This window comes from Macaca nemestrina, chromosome 16 (assembly GCF_043159975.1).
Source record: "Macaca nemestrina isolate mMacNem1 chromosome 16, mMacNem.hap1, whole genome shotgun sequence".
In the NCBI taxonomy this organism is placed as follows: domain Eukaryota; kingdom Metazoa; phylum Chordata; class Mammalia; order Primates; family Cercopithecidae; genus Macaca; species Macaca nemestrina.
In genome coordinates, this window is record NC_092140.1 from 12,705,913 (window position 1) to 12,729,865 (window position 23,953).

At 41.2% G+C, this 23,953-nt stretch overlaps 1 protein-coding gene and 2 long non-coding RNA genes across 9 annotated transcripts in view; 1 reads left to right on the plus strand and 2 right to left on the minus strand.

Moving 5' to 3' along the window:
* Positions 1-2,039, plus strand: part of LOC105478008 (sodium leak channel, non-selective) — a 369,785-nt gene extending 367,746 nt beyond the window's left edge. For all 5 annotated transcript variants that reach the window (XM_071081072.1, XM_071081074.1, XM_071081073.1 and 2 more), the window contains one exon: positions 348-2,039. In XM_071081072.1, coding sequence (XP_070937173.1) covers positions 348-541 — 194 coding nt within the window. In that variant the 3' untranslated portion in view covers positions 542-2,039. The remainder of the gene's footprint in view (positions 1-347) is intronic.
* LOC139359053 (uncharacterized) overlaps positions 1-23,953 on the minus strand; it is a 351,645-nt gene that overhangs the window by 9,537 nt on the left and 318,155 nt on the right. The window lies entirely within an intron of this gene.
* Positions 1,581-19,474, minus strand: LOC139359054 (uncharacterized). The gene is made up of 3 exons (XR_011614619.1): positions 19,123-19,474; positions 17,978-18,090; positions 1,581-5,215 (listed from the first exon to the last, which is right to left on the minus strand). It is a non-coding gene; the product is annotated as an uncharacterized lncRNA (long non-coding RNA).

A 23,953-nucleotide genomic window follows, 5' to 3' on the forward strand; every position in this document is an offset into this window, starting at 1 on the left:
TTATTGCATATGCTAACGAATGCACAGGTTTCTATGACACTTAAGAGTTCCCAAATTGGAATTTTTAGCCATTTTCTAGTTTTTGTAATTATTTCAAAATGAAAGGGGGTGAACGGCACTTTTTTTCCCCCAAGTGGCATCATGAGTTGTCCATGAGCATAATTTAAAAAAAAAAAAATCTATCGTGAACATAAAGAATCAAGTCCTGAAAAGGATGTTTACTTAGCGTCTGTGGATAGAACCTGTTAGCCAAAAGTATCACTGATGGGAATATCATGGGTTTTTAGGAATGAGTACAATAGGGTGGAGCACTACCAAGTGGCTCATAGGACTCATTAATTCCACAGCACCAAAACCAATAAGCCATTCAGTGTCCTCAGTCAACTTACGGTTTGGAGGGAGGACAACCATGAAATCTGTCGTGTGCAAAATGAACCCCATGACTGACGCGGCTTCCTGCGGTTCTGAAGTTAAGAAGTGGTGGACCCGGCAGCTGACTGTGGAGAGCGACGAAAGTGGGGATGACCTTCTGGATATTTAGGTGAATGTCAATGTGGATGAATTTCTAGTGGTGAAAATTGTTTTCTAGTAATTTCCTTGATTGTCCAGTGAGCAATCTGTAATTGATCTATAGCTGAATTCCAACTTGTCACAAGATTTTTATAAATTGATGTTCATCCTGCCACAGAAAGGCATAAGCTGCATGTATGATAGGTCACTATCATTGCTCAAAAAAATTTTGTATACTGACTGTACTGATAATATTAGAAACGATACAGCAAGCAAATGTATATCACTCAAAACTGTCATATATTCTGTCTGTGTAAACTAAGGTATATATTCATATGTACTCTAATGCAGTATTATCACCACCCCCCAAAAGAGTGCTAAGCCCAAAGTGGCTGATATTTAGGGTACAGGGGTTATAGCTTTAGTTCACATCTTTCCCATTTCCGCTAGAAATATTTCTCTTGAGAGAATTTATTATTTATGATTGATCTGAAAAGGTCAGCGCTAAACTTATGCTAAAATGATAGTAGTTTTACAAACTACAGATTCTTCTTTTCCTCACATTATATTTTAAAATATACACAAGACATTTGGCGACCAGAACAAGTTGATTTCTCTCCTCAGTTATGCTAATGAAACTGTTGCCTCCTTCCAAGAAAACTGCGTATGCAAGCACCAGGCAAAGAAATGGACTCAGGATGCTTACTGGTTTATAACAAACCTGTAGATAGATCACCTGAGTGACACAGTTGTGCAAAGATGTTAAGTTTCTTAAGAAGCCTTTTAATAACTCAGTTTAGCAAAAAGAATAAAACTGTATAGCTCAATTTATTTTTAAAAAATCTTTGCATGTGTGATGTTATTGTTGGTTTCATTTCTTACCCAAGGTATGTCTGTTTTGCCACAAATCAGCTGAGTCATTTCATTATGGGTTGCTCCTAACACACCATTGCTATGTTACATTTGAAATGACATCTCTGTTACCAGAATCTCCTATGGAAATAATGGTGCCCTGCAAAATCTTCCTCTGAACTCACAGGTTAGGGATCACACAACTTAATCATTTTTCGTTTTTGTTTTTTTGTTTTTTTTTTTCCTTATATGTCAGTGGCCCATGTCCTCTGGGAAAATTAGAAAAGCCAAATGATTACAAAGTGCTGTTAGATTTCTTGTGCTGGGTTGGCCAAAGTAGTAGTGGACTCAGACCTTTAACTATTTTATTACAGATTGGACATTTGCTGTTCAGATGTGTTTTAGCAGAGGGATTATCTCAGAACCCTCTGGCCTCCAGGTTGCTTTCTGATCTATTTTTCTCTATTTAACATTCCTCAGACAGGCAAATAGCACATTCCTTCTGTGTCACAGATGTGTCATGGTGATGGCATGCTAGAGTTTATATGATTCATTGTAACTATGAGATAAAGAACAACCAGTCCATGTGGCCAAAAGGATTAGATTTGATTTGATGTTCACTTGGAGTTTACTTTTTGTACATACAAGATAAAATAAATATTGGATTTGTAAAATAATTTATGCTGACTTGACCATTTTTAAACCCTTTTCTTGGCGGGGCAGGCACTCGGTAGCAGCACATTGCAAACCCTGGATTGAACATTCAGTCCATAATTAGTTGGCAAAAGCTGTGTCCCTGATATCCATTTCAACTCAGTTCTCTGAGCCAGAATGTTCCTTTTACATTTGTGCTGATAAGGCTGAGCGAATACCCTGCGCCTTCCAAGCCTACAATGAACGGAAAAGGCATTTACAGGTCCAGGGCATGGGTCTGTACTAGTGCTGCATAGAAACAAGATGTTTTTGGCTCATTACACTTGAGAAATACAGCTTCATTCTCACGAAACTGCTGAGCCCTTCCTAAAACGTCTGGAATTGATGTTCAGCAGAACATCATTGTTGTTCATTCTGCAGTGAAGCCAGGGGCAGAATACCAATGTATTTAAAGCCATAGCACTCTATATTTTCAATGAAGCAAAACAGTCACACACTTCCTGTGGGGCTCCTCACCACAATTTTCCCGAAACAGAGCAGATGCAAGCCAGAGAAAGTAAGCGCCACCCCCTTTTAGATTTTACCCCTAGATACGCAAACATATGAACAATCCCGTTACACAGATGGGAAAACTTGGGCCACAGTGTTCCCTGGTCCTTAGGGAAGCCAGACACTGATACTAATCCTGTCATCACACCACCCACTGCCTTTAATTAGAGGACGCTGTCGGTTCCAAAGGCACCAGAAAGCGTATGGGGTGGAATACTTGACTCAGAGCCCCTGAGAGAGCAAGCCACACACGTGTGGCCCTTATGGCAATTCAGGGGGATTCAAAGGGAACAAGGATGGACAGAATGGAAGGGCTGATGCTATTCACTCTATTCTTAATGGTGCTTCCAGATCAACATCCATCAGCTGGCTGTGCCTTGGCCAAGATGATGAGATAAGGGCACGTAGAAGAAAAACCAGCATTATAAAGCCTTACAGGAAAGCAGCTTTAAGCCAGTGGAATGATGTGTTTTGTGTTTGCCTGTTTCTTTGTAGGAAGTGGCATTCTATACATGAGTGATTTTCAATATATTGGTAAGCAGTGGAACTGTTTCTCAAAGTCCTTCAACAGATCCCAAAATTTTAACCAGCCAAAAGCCAGGCAGCCCTGGTTGAAGTTGAGGTGAAGATGAAAACGCCACTCATATGGTCTCTTCTCACCCACTATTACGGGTCCCCATGATATAAGGTAATTGTTAAATCTCCCATAGGAAGGTGGAGTGGTGATCAGAGGAGGCTTTTGGAGTGGTGGTGCCATTTGAATTAAGTATTAAAGAAAGAATAATTGGATTTAAATTGTCATAGATGGGGAAGCAGCAGACAGAATGATGCCTGGAATAATAAAAGGAAAATTATCAAGGAGAGCGTCAGTTGACTCTATTCAATGAATTCCAAATCTTCTGAACAGGTGTGCAAAGGCAAGACTGGAGACTTGGTCAAGGGCACGAAGAACCTTGAATGCCCTACACTTCATGTGGACAGTGCTCAGTAGAAAAGGGGAGTCTGTAGAGGTGGGGAGGGAGGAAGATTATAGTAATAATGCCAGACACAGGCTTTAGGAGGAGCACACCGGGAGCAATGTGCAAAATGGAATTGAGGAGAGAGAGACAGATGCAGGGTGAATGTTTACAATACCCCAGCTCTCCAAGAGAACTGTGGTTCTAGTTCTCCAACCTCGAAGTTGAACTTCTATAGCAGCACAGGACATGGAAGGAAGATGGAGATGTGACAGGGACTTACTGAGATGAAAGGGGCTGCAGGACCCCACCACACCGGGCTCATTCATCTTGCACCAATGACTTGCTCTTCCAAACAACACTGCCCTCTGTTCATCTTTTCTTCAACCAGTACCCACAGAAACACCCTGACCATTTTCTGGACCTAATTCCAGAGGACCCTTTCTTTGCTAGCTTTCTCCCACAGGCCTTATAACTTTTATTTAACTTACCTTTTTTGTTTGACTCAGTTCCCTGGATCACTTGTTAATCTTTTACATTATAATTGCTTGGGAGTACTACTCCTGGATCTTGCAAGCTGAATGGAATTTACAAGTTGGGAGTTTACTAGGTGGAGTTTTATAGTTGATGGGAGAGGGATGGCGCCTCCAGACTCACCTTCTCTTTACAGCTATCCCCCTATGGAACACCCCTTCTCTTTGACTTTAGGATTGCATTTTGAGATATGGGCATCAAACTGCTCAGATTTTATTGTGGGGATTGGATGAAGAAGAAGAATAGAGGTGTTGGAAGAAGAGAATTAACTAAGGCAAAAAGAAACAAAAGTTACCTAGAAAGACACACATTCTCCCTTTATCTACTGACCACAGTGGTCTGGAATGAGGACTTATCATAAATAATGACAATTTTTCCTGGACAGAATTATGGTCCATCACCATTGACACCTATTCACTCCCTATCTCTGACCTAGCTGGTTCCAGGTCTCGCAGTATCTTTTCCATATCATCTAAGCACCTCAATAGTCCCCAGACTTCTCTCCAACCATGCTCAAGGTCATGGCTTCCTATTAAAAAAACAATTCTGTAGGCAGAAAAGTGCTTTCAGTCTCTCTCCTTCTCTCCAACGTGAACCATTCTATGTGCCCTCCTTCCTCCTTGGCTTCAAACACAGGTGCTCCCTCTCTTCCAACCCTTTCCAACAGAGCTTTCATCTGTGCCAACTCTCATTTCTGATACACTATCTTCTTATTGCAGCCCCTACATTCCTGAACAGAAGTCACACCCAGCCTGAACATGCTGCACGCTTCCTCATTCCTGGGACATTCTTCTTCCATTGGGACAGAGCTCAGCAACGTCCAGTGCAGATTCAGTACAAAAGTTACACCAGAGAGATCTCCTTTCCTATGATGATCCTCTGAGAATTCAATTCACAGACGGAAAAACAAACAAAGTAGCTTTCCAAAAGACAGGTTATTCTCTAATTAGGAAGAGCTGTCTGAACTCTGCCTATAGTAATTTATCAATGGAAAGTCTGAATAACACAAGACACGCTGTAATTGCCTGAGATCGGCTATTGTCCGATGAATGAATCAGCAGGTAGTTCACTTACTTACTCATCCATTCAAGATTGGGGCAGTCATGCTTCTTGCTCTGTGAGTCTACAGATGGATGCTCTAATCTCATGGTGCTCATGGTCTATTGGGGAAGCAGAAAATAAACAGGTAAATATATAAGTCAGAAGGTTTTAAGTGCAATGGAGAAAAATTAACTTGACTCAGAAGGACAGGCCTTCCTCTTGGATGTAATTTACTATTAAAGGACTCACTGCTCAGTTGCCATTTTGGCAGAGACCTGAGGCAGTGAGCATGGCAGCCATGGGAATTAAATTAAATTAAATTAAATGATAACTTCCCATTCCTTCCTTCTGCAAGCCTCCGACCTTCTAATCTACATTCTGTCTCTATGGATTTACCTGTTCTAAATATTTACCGTAAAATAAGCATACAATATTTGTCCTTTTGTGACTTTTATTTCACGGAGCACAGTGTTCTCAATGTTCATCCATGTGGTAGCCTGCATCCATACTTTACTCCTTTTCATGGCTGGGTAATATTCCACTGAAAGTGCACACTACATTTTGTCCATCCACTCATCTGCTGATGGACATTTGGTCGTTTCTACCTCAGCTTTTGAGTGGAGGCCACATGCTTCCTGGATAATCCTCAGCCAGTGATGGAGCACAATAATAAAAGGGCTTGCCATTTTCCAGGCAGCGTGGGACTCTTCCACAGGCAATCTCTGCGGCAAAAGCTCCCTGCTGGGCTGGCTGACACTTTCTCAATGCAGTACGCATGGAAATCTGAGGCTCTTCATCCAATCCTCCTATCCCCTCCTCTCCCTGCAAGGATGTCAGACCTGCACTGTGGTCTGAAGGCCCACCCTGCCCACTCCTGTCCCTTCTCTCCTTTATCTTTCACAGGCCTTACCCCTGATAAATCTCCAGCTTTCCTAACACTGCCTTGTAGTCTGCTTCCCAGAGGATTCAGCCAACTTAGTGAGAGAGTGGGCCATGGAAAGGCCTCGGACAAGGGTGTTCTGGCAGAGGAAACATGAGGTGTCAAGGCCTTCAAGTGGATGTAGGTTTGGTCAGTTGGAGAAAATAGCAAGGAGGCCATACTGACTTGGAGTCCAAATACTAAAAGGGAAAGAGGGATGACATGAAGTCAGAGATGTCACAGGAATCATATCATTCAATACTTCCTAGGCTGTGGGAATCCTTCACTATTCCTATTTCCCAGTAATTCAATGAAATATTAACCTGGGTACTGCTGTGATGAAATTTGGCAGATGTAATTAAGATAGAAGACCTTAAACCAGGGAGTGGAACCCACTAAAATTAGAGAAATGTCTCTGGCTGGAGTGAGAGAAATGTGGCTGGAGTAAGAAGAGTAAGGAGGAAAGATCTAAAGCAAAAGACGGACCTGGACCCTACCTGCTGTGGGTGGAGGGGCCACCTGGAAAGATTGAGGGATGCAAGCAGCATCTAGGAGCAAAGGCCACCTTGGGCTGACTGCCAGAAAGGGAATGGAGATCTCATTGCTACAACCATGGGAACTGAATTCAGCGAATAACCTCAATGAACAAAGACACACATCCATCTCCAAAATTTTCGAAAGGGAATACAGCCTTGTTAGCCCCTTGCTGTCAATCTGATGAGATTCAGGGCAGATAAAACAGCCAAGCCTACAGGACTCTGACCTGCAGAACTGTGAGTTAATAAATGGGTGTCGTTTTCAGCTGCTAAAATGGAGACAATTAGTTATGGCAGCAATAGAAAACTAATACAAGAGAGTTGGCAAGATGACTGAATAGGAACAGCTTCAGTCTGCAGCTCCCAGCGAGACCAATGCAGAAGATGAGTGATTTCTGCATTTCCAACTGAGGTATCTGGTTTATCTCATGGGGACTGGTTAGACAGTGGGTGCAGCCCATGGAGGGGGAGCAGAAGCAGGGTGGGGTATCACCTCACCCAGGAAGTACAAAGGGTCATGGACCTCCCTCTCCTAGCCAAGGGAAGCCCTGAGGGACTCTACTGTGAGGGACTGTGCTATCCAGCCCAGATACCATGCCTTTTCCATGGTTTTTCCACCCACAGACCAGGAGATTCCCTCGTGTGCCTACACCACCAGGGCCCTGGGTTTCAAGCACAAAACTGGGCAGCTCTCTGGGCAGATAAACAGGTGCAGGAGTTTTTTTAATACACCAGCAGTGCCTGGAACCCCATTGAGACAGAACTGTTCACTCCCCTGGAAAGGGGGCTGAAGCTAGGAAGCCAAGTGGTCTCACCCAGCGGGTCCCATTTGCACAGAGTCGGGCAAGCTAGGATGCACTGGCTTGAAACTCTCGCTGCCAGCACAGCAGTCTGAAGTCAACCCGGGATTGCTGAGCTTGTTGGGGTAGGGGTGTCCACCATTATTGAGGCTTGAGTAGGTGGTTTTCCCCTTACAGTGTAAACTCTGACTGCAGAACTCACCACAGCATGGCAAAGTACCTGGGGCCAGACTGCCTCTCTAGATTCCTCCTCTCTGGGCAGGCCATCTCTGAAAGAAAGGCAGCAGCCTCAGTCAGGGGCTGATAGATAAAACTCCCATCTCCCTGGGACAGAGCACCTGGGGGAAGGGGCAGCAGTGGGGTGCAGCTTCAGCAGACTTAAACATTCTGCCTGCTAGCTCTGAAGAGAGCAGTGGATCTCCCAGCACAGCGTTCAAGCTCTGCTAAGGGATAAGGGGGTCCCTGACCCTCGTGCCTCCTGACAGGGAGACACCTTCCAGCAGGGGTCGACAGACACCTCATACAGAACAGCTCCAGCTGACATCTGGCAGGTGCCACTCTGGGATGAAGCTACCAGAGGAAGAAGCAGGCAGCAATCTTTGCTGTTCTGCAGCCTCCACTGGTGATACCCAGGCAAACAGGGTCTGAGTGGACCTCCAGCAAACTCCAGCAGACCTGCAGAAGAGGGGCCTGACTGTTAGAATGAAAACTAACAAACAGAAAGCAGTAACATCAACATCAACAAAAAGGATGCCCACAGAAAAACCCCATCCAAAGGGCATTAGTATCAAAGATCAAAGGTAGATAAATCCACAAAGATGAGGAAAAAACAGTGCAAAAATGTTGAAAATTCCAAAAAACAGAATACCTCTTCTCCTCCAAATGATTGTAACTCCTCTCCAGCAAGGGTACAAAACTGGATGGAGATTGAGTTTGACAAATTGACAGAAGTAGGCTTCAGAAGGTGGTAATAACAAACTCCTCTGAGCTAAAGGAGCATGTTCTAACCCAATGCAAGGAAGCTAAGAACCTTGATAAAATGTTAGAGGAATTGCTAACTAGAATAAGCAGTTTAGAGAAGAACATAAATGACCTGCTGCAGCTGAAAAACACAGTATGAGAACTTCTTGAGGCATACACAAGTATCAATAGCTGAATCGATCAAGCGGAAGAAAGGATACCAGAGACTGAAGATCAACTTAATGAAATAAAGTGTGAACACAAGAATAGAGAAAAAAGAATGAAAAAGAACAAACAAAGCCTCCAAGAAATATGGGACTATGTGAAAAGACCTATGATTGATTAGTGTACCTGAAAGTGACGGGGAGAATGGAACCAAGTTGGAAAACATACTTCAGGATACTTTCCAAGAGAACTTCCACAACGTAACAAGACAGGTCAACATTTAAATTCAGGAAATATAGAGAACACCACAAAGATACTCCTCGAGAAGAGCAACCCCAAGACACATAATCATCAGATTTTCCAAGGTTGAAAAGAAGGAAAAAGTGTTAAGGGCAGCCAGAGAGAAAGGTCAGGTTACCTACAAAGGGAAGCCCGTCAGACTAACAGTGGATCTCTCTGCAGAAACCCTACAAACCAGAAGAGAGTGGGGGCCAATATTCAACATTCTTAAAGAAAATAATTTTTGACCCATAATTTTATATCCAGCCAAACTAAGCTTCATAAGTGAAGAAGAAAAAAAATCCTTTATAGACAAGCAAATGCTGAGGGATTTTGTCACCACCAGGCCTGCCTTACTAGAGTTCCTGAAGGAAGTACTAATTATGGAAAGAAAAAACTGGTACCAGCCACTGCAAAAACAAACCAAAATGTAAAGACCATTGACACTATGAAGAAACTGCATCAATCAATGCGCAAAATAAACAGCTAGCATCATGATGACAGGATCAAATTCACACATAACAATATTAACCTTTAAGTAAATGGACTAAGTGCCTCAGTTGAAAGACACAGACTGGCAAATTGGATACAGCCAAGACCCACTGGTGTGCTGTATTCAGGAGACCCATCTCACATGCAAAGACACACATATGCTCAAAATAAAGAGATCAAGGAATAGTTATCAAGCAAATGGAAAGCTTATAAAAAAAAAAAGCAAGTGTTGCAATCCTAGTCTCTGATAAAACAGACTTTAAACCAACAAAGATGAAAAAAGACAAAGAAGGGCATTACATAATGGCAAAGGGATCAAGGCCACAAGAAGAGCTAACTATCCTAAATATATATGCACCCAATACAGGAGCACCCAGATTCATAAAGCAAGTTCTTAGAGACCTACAAAGAGACTTAGACTCCAACACAATAATAGTAGGAGACTTTAACACCCCACTGTCAATATTAGACAGAACAATGAGACAGAAAATTAACAAGGATGTTCAGGACTTAAACCAAGCAGATCTAATAGACATCTCCAGAACTCTCCACCCCAAATCAACAGAATATACATTCTTCTCAGCACCACATAGCAGTTATTCTAAAATTGACCACATAATTGGAAGTAAAATACTCCTCAGCAAATGCGAAAGAATGGAAATCATAACAAACCGAATAGACCAATAACAAGTTCTGAAATTGAGGCAATAATTAATAGCCTACCAACCAAAAAAAGCCCAGGACTAGATGGATTCACAGCCAAATTCTACCAGAGGTACAAAGAGGAGTTGGTAGCATTCCTCCTGAAACTATTCCAAACAATAGAAAAAGAGGGAATCCTCCTGAATTTTACAAGACTAGCATCATCCTGATACCAAAGCCTAGCAGAGACACAGCAAAAAAAGAAAATTTCAAGTCAATATCCCTGATGAACATCGATGTGAAAATCCTCAATAAAATACTGACAAACCAAATCCAAGAGCATATCAAAAGGCTTATCCGCCACAATCAAGTCGGCTTCATCCCTGGGATGCAAGGCTGGTTCAAACATATGCATATGCAAATCAATAAACATAATCCATCACATAAACAGAACCAATGACAAAAGTCACATGATTATCTCAACAGATGCAGAAAAGGCATTCAATAAAATTCAACATCCCTTCATGCTAAAAACACTCAATAAACTAAGGATTGTTGGAACATATGTCAAAATAGTAAGAGCTATTTATGACAAACCCACAGCCAATATCACACTGAATGGGCAAATGCTGGAAGCATTCCCCTTGAAACCTGGGACAAGACAAGGATGCCCCCTCTCACCATTCCTATTCAACGTAGTATTGGAAGTTCTGGCTAGGGCAATTAGGCAAGAGAAAGAAATAAAGGGTATTCAAATAGGAAGAGAGGAAGTCAAATTGTCTGTTTCCAGATGACATGGTTATATATTCAGAGAACCCCATTATCTCTGCCCAAAATCTCTTTAAGCTGATAAGAACCTTCAGTAAAGTCTCAGGATACAAAATCAATGTGCAATACCCACAAGCATTCCTAAATACCAATAATAGACAAACAGCCAAATCAAGAGTGAACTCCCATTCACAATTGCTACAAAGAAAATAAAATACCTAGGAATACAACTTACAAGAGATGTGAAGGACCTCTTCAAGAACTACAAACCACTGCTCAAGGAAATAAGAGAGGACACAAACAAATGGAAAAACATTCCATCCTCATGAATAGTAAGAATCAATATCATGAAAATGGCCATACTGCCCAAAGTAATTTATAGATTCAGTGCTATTCCTATCAAGCTACCATTGATTTTCTTCACAGAACTAGAGAAAACTACTTTAAATTTTATACGGAACCAAAAAAGAGCCTGTATAGCCATGACAATCCTAAGCAAAAAGAACAAAGCTGGAGGCATCACACTACCTGGCTTCAAACTATAGTACAAGGCTGCAGTAACCAAAACAGCATGGTACTGGTACAAAAACAGATATATAGACCAATGGAACAGAACAGAGGCCGCAGAAATAACACCACACATCTACAACCATCTGATCTTTGACAAACCTGACAAAAATAAGCAATGGGGAAAGGATTCCCTATTTAATAAATGGTGCTAGGAACACCGGCTAACCATATGCAGAAAACTGAAACTGGACCCCTTACACCTTACACAAAAATTAACTCAAGATGGATTAAAGACTTAAACATAAAACCTGAAACCATAAAAACCCTACCCTAGAAGAAAACCTAGGCAATACCCCTCAGGACATAGGCATGGGCAAAGACTTCATGACTAAAACGTCAAAAGCAATGGCAACAAAACCCAAAATTGACAAATGGGATCTACTTAAACTAAGGAGCTTCTGCATTGTAAAAGAAACTATCATCAGAGTGAACAGGCAACCTACAGAATGGGAGAAAATTTTTGCAACCTATCCATCTGACAAAGGTCTAATATCCAGAATCTACAAGGAACTTAAACAACTTTACAAGAAAAAAACAAACAACCCCATCAAAAAGTGGGTGAAGGATATGAACAGACACTTCTCTAAAGAAGACATTTATGCAGCCAACAAACATATGAAAAAAAAAGCTCATCGCTGGTCATTAGAGAAATGCAAATCAAAACCACAATGAGATACCAACTCATGCCAGTTAGAATGGCAAACATTAAAAATCAGGAAACAACAGATGCTGGAGAGGATGTCAAGAAACAGGAACGCTTTTACACTGTTTGTGGGAGTGTATATTAGTTCAGCCATTGTGGAAGACAGTTTGGCAATTCCTCAAGGATCTAGAACCAGAAATACCATTTGACCCAGCAATCCCATTACTGGGTATATACACCCAAAGGATTATAATTCATTCTACTATAAAGATACATGCACATGTATGTTTATTGCAGCGCTATTCACAATAGCAAAGGCTTGGAACCAACCCAAATGCCCATCAATTATAGACTGGATAAAGAAAATGTGGCACATATACACCATGGAATACTATGCAGGCATTAAAAAGAATTAATTCATGTCCTTTGCAGGGACATGGATGAATCTGGAAATGATTATTCTCAGCAAACTAACACAGGAACAGAAAAACAAACACCACATGTTTTCACTTGTAAGTGGGAGTTGAACAATGAGAACACATGGACACAGGGAGGGGAACATCACACACTGGGGCCTGTCAGGGGATGGGGGACAAGGGCGGGGAGAGCATTAGGACAAACACCTAATGTATGCAGCGCTTAAATCCTAGACAACGGGTTGATGGGTGCAGCAAACCACCATGGCATATGTATACCTATGTAACAAACCTGCATGTTCTGCACATATATCCCAGAACTTAAAGTTTAATAAATAATAATAATAAGAAGAAAACAGATAGGGCATGGTCACATTTTGAGATGTTACTCTAAGAATTGTGGGAAGTCATTAGAGAATGGCAAGTTAAGAAATGACGGTCTCTGATGTATGTTTTAAGAGTATTCTGGCTATGTGTGGAGACTAGACAGTAGAGGCAACACAGAGAGAAGGTGTTGTCCTAACCTACAAGAAATAACAGTGACTTTAGCCAGCGTGGTGTTGGCAGTGGTGAAGAGGGGCAGGATCCTAGATGAATTTATTTCAAAGGCAGGGCCAACAGAGTCGTTGACTGACGATATGAGAGAAAGAACAAAGTCCAGAGTGACCCCACTGAAAGAATGAAGTGGACATTTGTTGAGGTGGGCAAGGCTGATTGGAGGTGGGGGACAGAATCAACAACGTCAAATTTGAAATCTCAGTTACACACCCCAAACACAAAACCCAAAGGGAGGAGTCAAATCACCCTTGGCAAATTTCAGAAGAAATGCATGGGAAATATTTTTAAGACTCTTGGATCCCTAAGCCGAATCTGGATTATGAAAAGAAGTCAAGCTGTGGAGAGATGGGAGGATGGTTTAGAAGTGTGGTTTTTGTTGTGTGTTTTGTCTGTTCGTCTCTAAGAGGGAGCTCTTAGAGGGGTTAGACATACCTCATTATACCACCTCCCTTTTGGAATTCAGGAAGAGCTGACCAGCATTTAACATCAACACAAACCTTGAGTCTGATAAGAAACATTTACAATCTATTCTCTATGGAGCCTCCTACCTGGAGGCTTCATCTGCGTGATAAAACTTTGGTCTCAGCAATATTTTATCATAATTCAGACATTTCTTTCTATTGATAATAAGTCTTTCAACCACTTCCCAATCAGAAAATGTTTAAATCTACCTATAACTTGGAAGCTGCCCCCCACCGTCCCTGCCACTTCAGGTTGTACCACCTTTGTGAATCAAACCAATGTATATCTTAAATGTATTTGATTGATGTCTTGTGTCTCCCTAAAGTGTATGAAACCAAGCTGTGCCCCAACCACCTTGGGCACATGTTCTCAGGACCTCCTGAGGGCTGTGTCACGAGCCATGGTCACTCATATTTGGCTCAGAATAAATCTCTTCAAATATTTTACAGAGTTTTACTCTTTTAATTGACACTATAATCTGATCCCAAAAGCTAGTGACCAAATTGAAGCAGCAAAACCATTTCAATGCCACCCTTAAATTATGCTTCCCTGACCGCCTGCTCTCTACATTGGACCGGTTTACCTGATTTAAATTTTGTACTGTAGTCTCTTGGTGGAAAAGACCCTTGCTGTCACTGAAACCAGCAACAGTATTTTATTATTTTGCCCCAGTGCTGTGTGTTACCCATTCAACTTAAAAATCCCCCACAGTATGCCTGGTAAATACCTAAATTCCATTTGAATGCTAGAGAGCTGTTATCCCATCCCTTGAATTAAGCCATGGATGATTTATTTAGAGGCGGATTTGAAGTTATTTCTCATTCTCCCTTTACGGGCAGTGGTTCAATGTCAATGCCAATTTTTAAGGCTTGGTTACAGGATCAACTAACCTACAAGAGGAATTATGTAGTTTCATTGTATTCCTTTCTCAAATTGGTATTTGTCACTCCATTTCCTGTATGATGTGGATGGTGACCCCCAAATAACACTAAGTGGAAACACTTGTTTTGTTGCTTCCTTCCTAGCAGTGTTCCTAATGCCTGACCAGCCACCGAGATGTTTAGCATTTAAATGAGATTAAACCCATCTGTGGGTGCAGAAATGAACTAAGGCCCATGGGTTCTCTGCAAACAAATATATATTAAAAGATGATACTTTCGCATTCTAAACCATGTCAAAACCATCTAAAATATTAAATTAGCAACTTGACCAAGGACTGCCAGGAAAAACGGTTTCCAAAAAAGTGTTCTTTCTTTTTTTTTTTTTTTTTTTTTGAGATGGAGTCTCGCTCTGTCGCCCAGGCTGAAGTGCAGTGGCGCAATCTCGGCTCACTGCAAGCTCCGCCTCCTGGGTTTACGCCATTCTCCTGCCTCAGCCTCCCGAGTAGCTGGGACTACAGGTGACCGCCACCACACCCGGCTAAATTTTTGTATTTTTAGTAGAGACGGGGTTTCACCGTGTTAGCCAGGATGGTCTCGATCTCCTGACCTCGTGATCCACCTGCCTCGGCCTCCCAAAGCACTGGGATTACAGGCATGAGCCACCATGTCCAGTATCCAGAAAACTCTTCTTTAGCCAAGATTCCAAGGAAAAGTGTTGAGCACATAAATTATACCAAGGAAAAGAGTTGAGCACATAAATTACACAAGGAAAGGTTGCTTTTTGGTTTGAATTACGTGCATACTTTCAGGCACTCTTTAACTCTGAAGACAGAAAATAATAAAAGTAGGTAACACTCTTGGAGCATAATAGTAAATTGTAAAGATTAAGCTAAGGGTAGAGGACAGGGGAACAGGGAGATGGGAGGAAAAAAAATCGCCTGTATTCTATCCTCCATTCTGGGCAATAGATCATGCTATCTCATGCTTGAGGGTAATGAAGCTAGTGTTGGCCAACGAGTGTGGTCAAGGAGGACAGATCATCTGTAACAGATGGAATGATTGTGTTAATCAGGGTTATCCAGAAAAACAGGGCCAGTAGGATATATTGGAGAGATTTATGTTAAGGAATTAACTCATGTCATTATGAGAAATGTTGACAAGTCCAAAATCTGTAGGGCAAGGCAGCCAACTGGCATTTCAGGCACAAGATGATGTTGTAGTCTTGAGTCCAAAATCTGCAGGCTGAGAGTCTCTATGTTAAAAGTCTTGAGGCAGAATTTCTTCTTCCAGAAACCTCAATCATTCTCGTAAGTCCTTCAACTGACTGGATGAGGTCCACTCACATTATAGATGGTAATCAACTTTACTCAAAGCTTACAGATTTAAGTGTTAATCACCTTCACAGCAACATCCAGGTAGCATTTGGTAAAACCATAGCTAGGCACCATAGCCTAGCCAAGTGGACATATAAAACTAACTATCACAATGACTATCATTTTCTTAGTCATAGTTGTTGGTTACTATAACCTTAGGTCACTGTCTGCCCATGGAATCTAACCAGTTGTCTTTTGTCCTCAGAATAAAAAGCAAATAATTCTGATTTTATTCATTCACCTTCTTGCATTTCTTCTCTGCAAGGAAGCTGGGAAAGGAGATTGAGGGAGAGAGATGTTTAATGTGACTTTGCTTTAACATGTGTATTTGTGGTCAAGTGCTAATCCGAATTAATGAGGCTGTGTCAATGAACTTGAAGATGCATCGCCTACCACAAGGTACCTTCTTGACCTCCTCTGTCTTATGGGTCTTGGGAGCATTAGCACATTCATCTTAGGATAGATCAGACTCGAAGCATTGTTTCACAGTATGCATATTTTATATTAGAAACATGACGTAGGGACCAACCCAGGGTAACACTGGAAGCGCAACAACAAAACAGTCAGCTGGGGAGCATCCGGCTGACAACAGGTTGATAATGTACTTCACATATAGCAGGGAAAGCTGTCACACTGAGCCCAATTCCCTTTTCTGACGCCAGGGAGCACTTAGTGGTGGGTTCTCCAAGACACAGAGAGAAAGCGTCTTTCTGTTCCTGGTTGAGCCAAGAGACATGTGTACAGAAAGGAGTCCTCACTCTTTTGACACCATCCGTGAGATGTGCAGTTTAACTGAAACATTGCTTATGAATTCTTTGCAAGGGGCGTGTTGGTCTCTTCTCACAAATCGTCTCTTTTTGGCCTTTGTTTGGGGCACCATAGGGCCATCTCAAAAAGCCCACCCTTGCCTCTGTGACACCGGATGCTCCTGGTACTAATCCTTCCTGTAGTCATCACTGGTTGCAGAAGAATGCCTCATTTCTGTGTTCTACTAGCCTAGCTTCAGAACCAAACCCATGTAGCATGTCAAATCAGGTGTTCTTTTTGACTCACTCACTCTTTTTTTCCAGGGCAGTGGAAAGGGGCCTTGCTTAGGGACAGGTCAAGAGATAATTGGGAATTTTGCAAAGCCCTAATGAGCACAGCCTGAAGGTCCCGGCTGTGTTCACACTTCCAACAGCCACTATGTGTTGACATGTCACACAACCAGCCCTGATTCTCCCATCCCGAGGTCTCCCAGCCCAGGCAGGGCCTCCACTCCCCTCTGCAATTGCCTCACACCCTTGTCTAACTGTTAATTAGATGCCTCATTTCTTGGCATGTGTATGGGCTTGAGCCATCTGCTTATTGATCACATCCTTCAGAATATATTGGATTTTAAGGAACCCAGCCACAAAGCAGGTTATGTTGCAGGTGGCTTATTGAGATTTCTCCAGAGCAAACTCAAGAGTGTATAGTGTTTGGTGACCCGTAGTCAGGCACATGAATCAACAAGGTATAGACATACTGCCTGCAAAGCTCAGAGACTGTCATCATTATAAAATTATACAAAAACAACACTCAAAATTCCTACCTGAAATCCTTCCACAATATTTGGTATTGCACAAAATAAAAATACATAAAGTAGGCAAACAAGGTACACATTTACTGAGACCTCTATACCAGTACTAAAGACTAAATAGTGGATTGCCTAGCTTACAGACAATCTGGAAGCTCAATCCTCCAGGCCAGGTCCTGTGTCTGAATCCTCCACCAGACCTTAGAGAGCTGTTAGGGGCAGGGGCGTCTGTCCATATTTGTGCCTCTAGCCTCTCTAAACTGTATGTTGGAACACATGTGATTCTTGATGCTGCTTTTTAAACAGAAAACAGTGGAAATGCTTTGGATCTTTAAAACTCACTTCAGAATAAGAATGTCTGATATCCCTGGCGTTCATGATAAACAAAACAACCATGGGAAAGATTTCTCATTTTTTTTTGTCTGGAATTCCTGTTTCATTCCTCCCTTTAGCTTGCTTCATTTTGGATCACAACAACTTTTCTTGGGTTAAGGTAAACCACCAGCCTAAACAAAACAACATAAACTTTCCTGGAGAACATTTGGGATTATTCTTCAACTAATTAAAATATCTCAGGACCCCTCCAAAATTCTTATGCAAAAGGGAAGATCACTGCAACCCCTTCTCCCAAATGAATACCTATTACCAGCATTTTGCATTAGGCAGGTCCCCAGAGAGAGGTAAAAGGCCTCAGGTGAGGTGGACATGGAGCAAGATGGCAGAAAAGAAGACTCCACCCATCATCCCCAATTCAAGGACACCAAGTTAACTACACACACACACACACACACACACACATACACACACACACACACAAAACCTTCATCAGAACCAAAAATCAGGTGAGCCCTCATAGTACCTGGCTTTAACTTCAGAGGCAGGAAAAACCGTTGTGATATGGTATGGAGAGCATCTCTGGGCACTAGAGGAGGGAGAGCACAGCAATTGTGAAGCACTGAACTCAGTGCTGTCCTGTTAGAGCAGAAAGGAAAATCAAAAGGACCTAACTCAGCTCATGCTCACCCACAGAAGGAACATTTAAACCAGCCCTAGCCAGAAAGGATTGTAGATCCCAGCAGTGCAAATTTGAGTTTCTACAAACCTTGCCACCAGGGGCTACAGTGCTCTGTGTCTCCAAGTAAACTTGAAAAGCAGTCTAGGCCACACGAACTGCAACTCTTAGGCAAGACCTAGTGCTGAACCAGGCCCAGAGACAGTGGACTGGGGACATGTGACATACTGAGACACAAGCTGGGGAAGCCAGGGAGTACTGGCATTGCCCCTCCCCTAACCCCAGGCCACACAGCTTGTGTCTCCAAAAGAGACCCCTTCCTTCTGCTTGAGGAGAGGAGAGGGAAGGGTAGGGAGGACTTTGTCTTGCATCTTGGATACCAGCTTAGCCACAGCAGGATAGGATACCAGTCACGGCTGTGAGGCCTGTGATCCAGGACCTGGCTCCTGGATGACATTTCTAGACACATCCCAGGCCAGAAGGGAACGTGCTGCCTTGAAGGGAAAAACTCAGTCCTGCCAGTACTCATCACCTTCTAACTGAAGAGCCCGTGGGCCCTGAATAAACAGCAGCAATACCCAGATACTATGTTGAGGGCCTTGGTGAGCCTCTGAGACTTGCTGGCTTCAGGTGAGACTCAGCACATTCCCAGCTATGGTGGCTCTAGGAAGAGACTCCTTCTGCTTGAGAAAAGCAGAAGGAAAAGTAAAAGGGACTTTGTCTTGCACCTTAGGTACTGGTTTGGCTACAGAAGGGTAGAGCACCAAGTGGGCTCCTGGGTTCCCTATTCCAGGACTTGACTCCTGGATGACATTTCTGGACCTGCCTGTGTCCAGAGGGGAGCCACTACCCTGAAGCATGAGTCCCAGGCCAGGCAGCATTCACCACAAGCTGATTGAAGTGCTTTTAAGCCTTAAGGGATCATCAGCAGTAGCCTGGCAGCACTCCCTGTGACCTGTGGTGGCAAGGACTTCAGGGTGGGGTTCCTTTACCTTTGGAACGGGGAAGGAAGAGCAGGAAGGACTGTGTCTTGTGGTTTGAGTGCCAGGTCAGCTGCAATACAGTAGAACACCAAGTAGACTTCTAAGGTTTTTGACTCTACTCCCTGACTCCCAGATGGCACCTCTAGACCTACCAGGGGCCTAGGCAAACTTGCTGCCCTGAAGGAAAAGACAAAAGCCTGGTTGGCTTTGCCATCTGCTGACTCCAAAGCCCAAGGGCCTTGAGTGAACATAGGCAGTGGCCAGAGAGAGGTTACAGCAGACCTTGGGTGAGACCCAATGCTGTGCTGACTTCAGGTTTGACCAAGTGCCGTCATAATGATGGTAGCCACAGTGGTGCTTGTGTCACTTCACCCCCAGCTTTACATGGTTCAGAACAGAGATAAAGAGACTCTGTTTGTTTGGGAGGAAGTAAGGGAAGAGAACAAGAGTCTCTGCCTGGTAATCTAGAGAATTCTCCTGGATCTTGTCCAAGACCATCAACACCTAGAGATAGGAGATGGTGTATCTCCGCTAGCCTACAAGAACCACAGTGTTACTGTAGTTGGGTGCCCCCTAAAGCAGATACAGCTTATATCACAACACCCAAGTTCTTTGAATATCTGGAGCCTTCCCAAGAAAGATGGGTACAAACAAGCCCGGACAGTGAAGACAACAATAAATACCTAACTCTTCAATGCGCAGACACTGAGGAACATCTACTAGCATCAGCACCATCCAGGAAAACATGACCTCACCAAATGAACTAAATAAGGCACCAGGGACCAATCCTGATGAAACAGAGATATGTGACCTTTTAGACAGAGAATTCAAAATAGCTATGTTAAGGAAACTCAAAGAAATTCAAGATTTTAACACAGAGAAGGAATTCAGAATTCTATCAGGTAAATTTAACAAGGAGACTGGAATAATTAAAAAGAATCATGCAGAAGTTCTGGAGCTGAAAAATGCAGCTGGCATACTGAAGAATGCATCAGAGTCTTTTAATAGCAGAACTGATCAAGCAGAAGAAAGAATTAGTGAGCTTGAAGATAGGCTATTTGAAAATACACAGCCAGAGGAGACAAAAGAAAAAAAGAATAAAATACAATGAAACACACCTACAGGATTTATAAAATAGCCTCAAAAGGGAAAATCTGAGAGTTATTTACCTTAAAGAGGAGGTAGGGAAATAAATAGGGGCAGAAAGTTTATTCAAAGGGATATCAAGGAATTTCCCAAACCTAGAGAGAGATATCAATATCCAAGTACAAGAAAGTTATAGAACACCAAGCAGACTTAACCCAAAGAAGACCACTTCAAGGCATTTAATAATCAAATTTAGGATAAAGATCAAGGATAAAGGATCCTAAAAGCAACAAGAGAAAAGGAACAAATAACAAACAATGAAGCACCAATACTTCTGGCAGCAGACTTTTCAATGGAAACCTTACAGGCCAGGAGAGAGTAGCATGACATATTTAAAGTGCTGAAAGAAGAAAATGTATACCCCAGAATAGTATATCTGGCAAAAAACAAATACCCTTCAAACATGAAAGAGAAATCAAGACTTTCCCAGACAAAATAAAGCTGAGGATTTCATCAACACCAGACCTGTCCTACAAGAAATGCTAAAGGGAGTACTTCAATCAGAAAGAAAAGGATGTTAATGAATAATAAGTAAACACCAGAAGATACAAAACTCACTGTTAATAGTAAGAATACAAACACAGACTATTACAACACTGTAACTGTGGTGTGTAAACTACTTTTATTCTAAGTAGAAAGACTAAATGATGAACCAGTCAAAAATAGTAACTAGAACAACTTTTCAAGACATAGTACAAGAATATGTAAAGAGATAAAACAAAAAGTTAAAATGTGGAGGGATGAAGTTAAGATGTAGAATATTGGCCACGTATTGTGGCTTATGCCTATAATCCCAGCACTTTGGGAGGCTGAGGCAGGCAGATCACTTGAGGTCAGGAGTTCGAGACCAGCCTGGGCAACATGGTGAAACCCCATCTCTACTAAAAATACAAAATTCAGCTGGGCATGCTAGCACATGACTGTAATCCTTACTACTTGGGAGACTGAAGTATGAGAATCACTTGAACATGGAGGCAGATGGAGCAGTGAGCTGAGATTGCACCACTGCACTCCAGCCTGGGCAACAGAGAAAAGACACTGTCTCAAAAAAAAAAAAAAAAAAGTGTATTGCTTATTAGTTATGTTTTTACTTGTTTAATTATGCAAACAGTGGTTAAGTTGCTATCGGGTTACAATAATGGGTTATAAGACAGTATTTGCAGGCCTCATGGTAACTTCAAACCAAAAAACATACAATGGATACACAAAAAAGGAAAAGCAAGAAACGAAATCATATCACCAGAGAAAATCACCTTCAGTTAATTGAATACAGGAAGAAAAAGAGAGAAGGAAGAGAAGACCACCAAACAACCAGAAAGCAATAACAAAATGGCAGGAGAAAGTCTTTACTTATCAATAATAACATTGAATATAAATGGACTAAACTCCCAAATTAAAAGGCATAGACTGGCTGAATGAATGAAAAAAGCAAGACCAATTGATATGTTGCCAATAGGAAACATATCAGACTGAAAATAAAGGGATCGAAAAATATCGAATTTGTCTGATATAAGCAGGAGTCACTATACTTTCAGACAAAATAGATTTTTGAGACAAAATCTATAAGAAATGACAAAGAAGGTCACTATATAATGATAAAAGGGTCAATTCAGCAAGATAATATGTGAATAACAATTTTAGATATATATGCACCCAACACTGGAGCACCCAGATACATCAAGCAAATATCAGAGCTAAAGAGAGAGATCAGCTCTAATACAAGAATAGCTGGGGACTTCAACACCCCCTTTCAGCACTGGAGAGATCTTTTAGACAGAAAATCAACCAAGAATCACCAGACTTAATCTTCACTATAGGCCAAATGGAACTAATAGATATTTATAGAACGTTTCATCCAATGGTTGCAGAATATACGTTCTTTTCCTCAGTGCAAGGATCATTCTCAAGCATAGACCACACATTAGGTGAAAAACAAATCTTAAAACCTTCAAAAAATTAAAATAATACCAAACATCTTCTCTGACCACAATGGAATAAAACTAGAAATCAATAACATGAGGAATTTTGGAAAGTACACAAACACATGGAAATTAAACACTATGCTCCTGAATGACTAGTGGATCAATGGAGAAATTAAGAGGGAAATTGAAAAATTTCTTGAAACAGATGATAATGGAAACAACATACCAAAACCTATGGGATACAGCAAAAGCAGTACTAAGAGGGAAGTTTATATCTACAAATGCTTACATCAAAAAAGGGGAAATTCTTCAATTAAATAATCTAATGATACATCTTAAAGAAATTGAAAAACAAGAGCACACCAAACCCAAAATTAGTAAAAGAAAAGAAGTAATAAAGATCAGAGCAGAAATACATGAAATTGAAATAAAAAAAATACAAAGGATCAATAAAACAAAAAGTTTCTTTTTATAGTGAAACACAATTGACAAACCTTTTAGTCAAACTACTTAAAAAATAGAAGATACAAATACACAAAATCAGAAATGAAATAGGAGACTTCACAACTGATACTGCAAAAATTCAAAGGATCATTCGTGGCTACTATAAGCAACTATATGCCAATAAATTGGAATTTCTCCAAGAAATGGACAAATTTCTAGACACATAAAACCTGCCAAGGTTGAGCCAGGAAGAAATTCAAAACCTAAACAAACCAATAACAAGTAATGAGATCAAATAAAAATTCTCTCAGTAAAGAAAAGCCCAGGACCCAATGGCTTTACTGCTGAATTTTACCAAACATTTAAGGAAGAACGAATACTAATCCTACTCAAACCATTTTGAAAAATAGACAAGAAATGAATATTTCCAAATTCATTCCATAATGCAAGTATTACCCTGATACCAAAACCAGACAAAGACACATCAAAAAAAGAAAACTACAGGCCAAAATCTCTGGCCTCAAAGTCCTCAACAAAATACTAGCAAACTGAATTCAACAACACGTTAGAAAGATCATTCGCCATAACCAAGTGGGATTTATCCCTCAGAGGCAAGAATTTTTCAACATATATATATATATATTAATCAACATGATACATCATGTCAACAGAATAATAGATAAAGGATAAAACATAATAAAGGCTATTAGGATCATTTGAATTGATGCCAAAAAAGCGTTCAATAAAATTTAACATCATTTCATGATTTTAAAAAACCCTCAAAAAACTGATGTAGAAGAAACATACCTCAACATAATAAAAGCCATATATGACAGACCCACAGCTTGTATCATATTGAATGGGGAAAAACTGAAAGCTTTTTTCTAAGATATGGAACACGACCATGACAAGGATGCCCACTTTCACTAGTATTATCCAACATACTACTGGAATTCCTAGCTAGAACAATCAGAAGAAAGAAATAAATGGCATCCAAATTGGAAAGAAAGAAATGAAATTATCTTGTTTGCAAATGATATCATCTTATATTTGGAAAAACCTAAAGATTCCACCAAGAAATTATTAAAACTGACAAACAAATTTAGTAAAGTTGCAGGATATAAAATCAACATACAAAAATCATTAGCATTTCTGCATGCCAACAGTGAACAACCTGAAAAAGAAATTTCTGTAAATCCCATTTACAAAAGCCAAAAATAAAATTAAAAACCTAGGAATTAACCCAAAGAAGCAACGGATCTCTATAATGAAACAACAAAACACTGATGAAAGAAACTGAAGACAACACCAAAAAAGGGAAAGATATT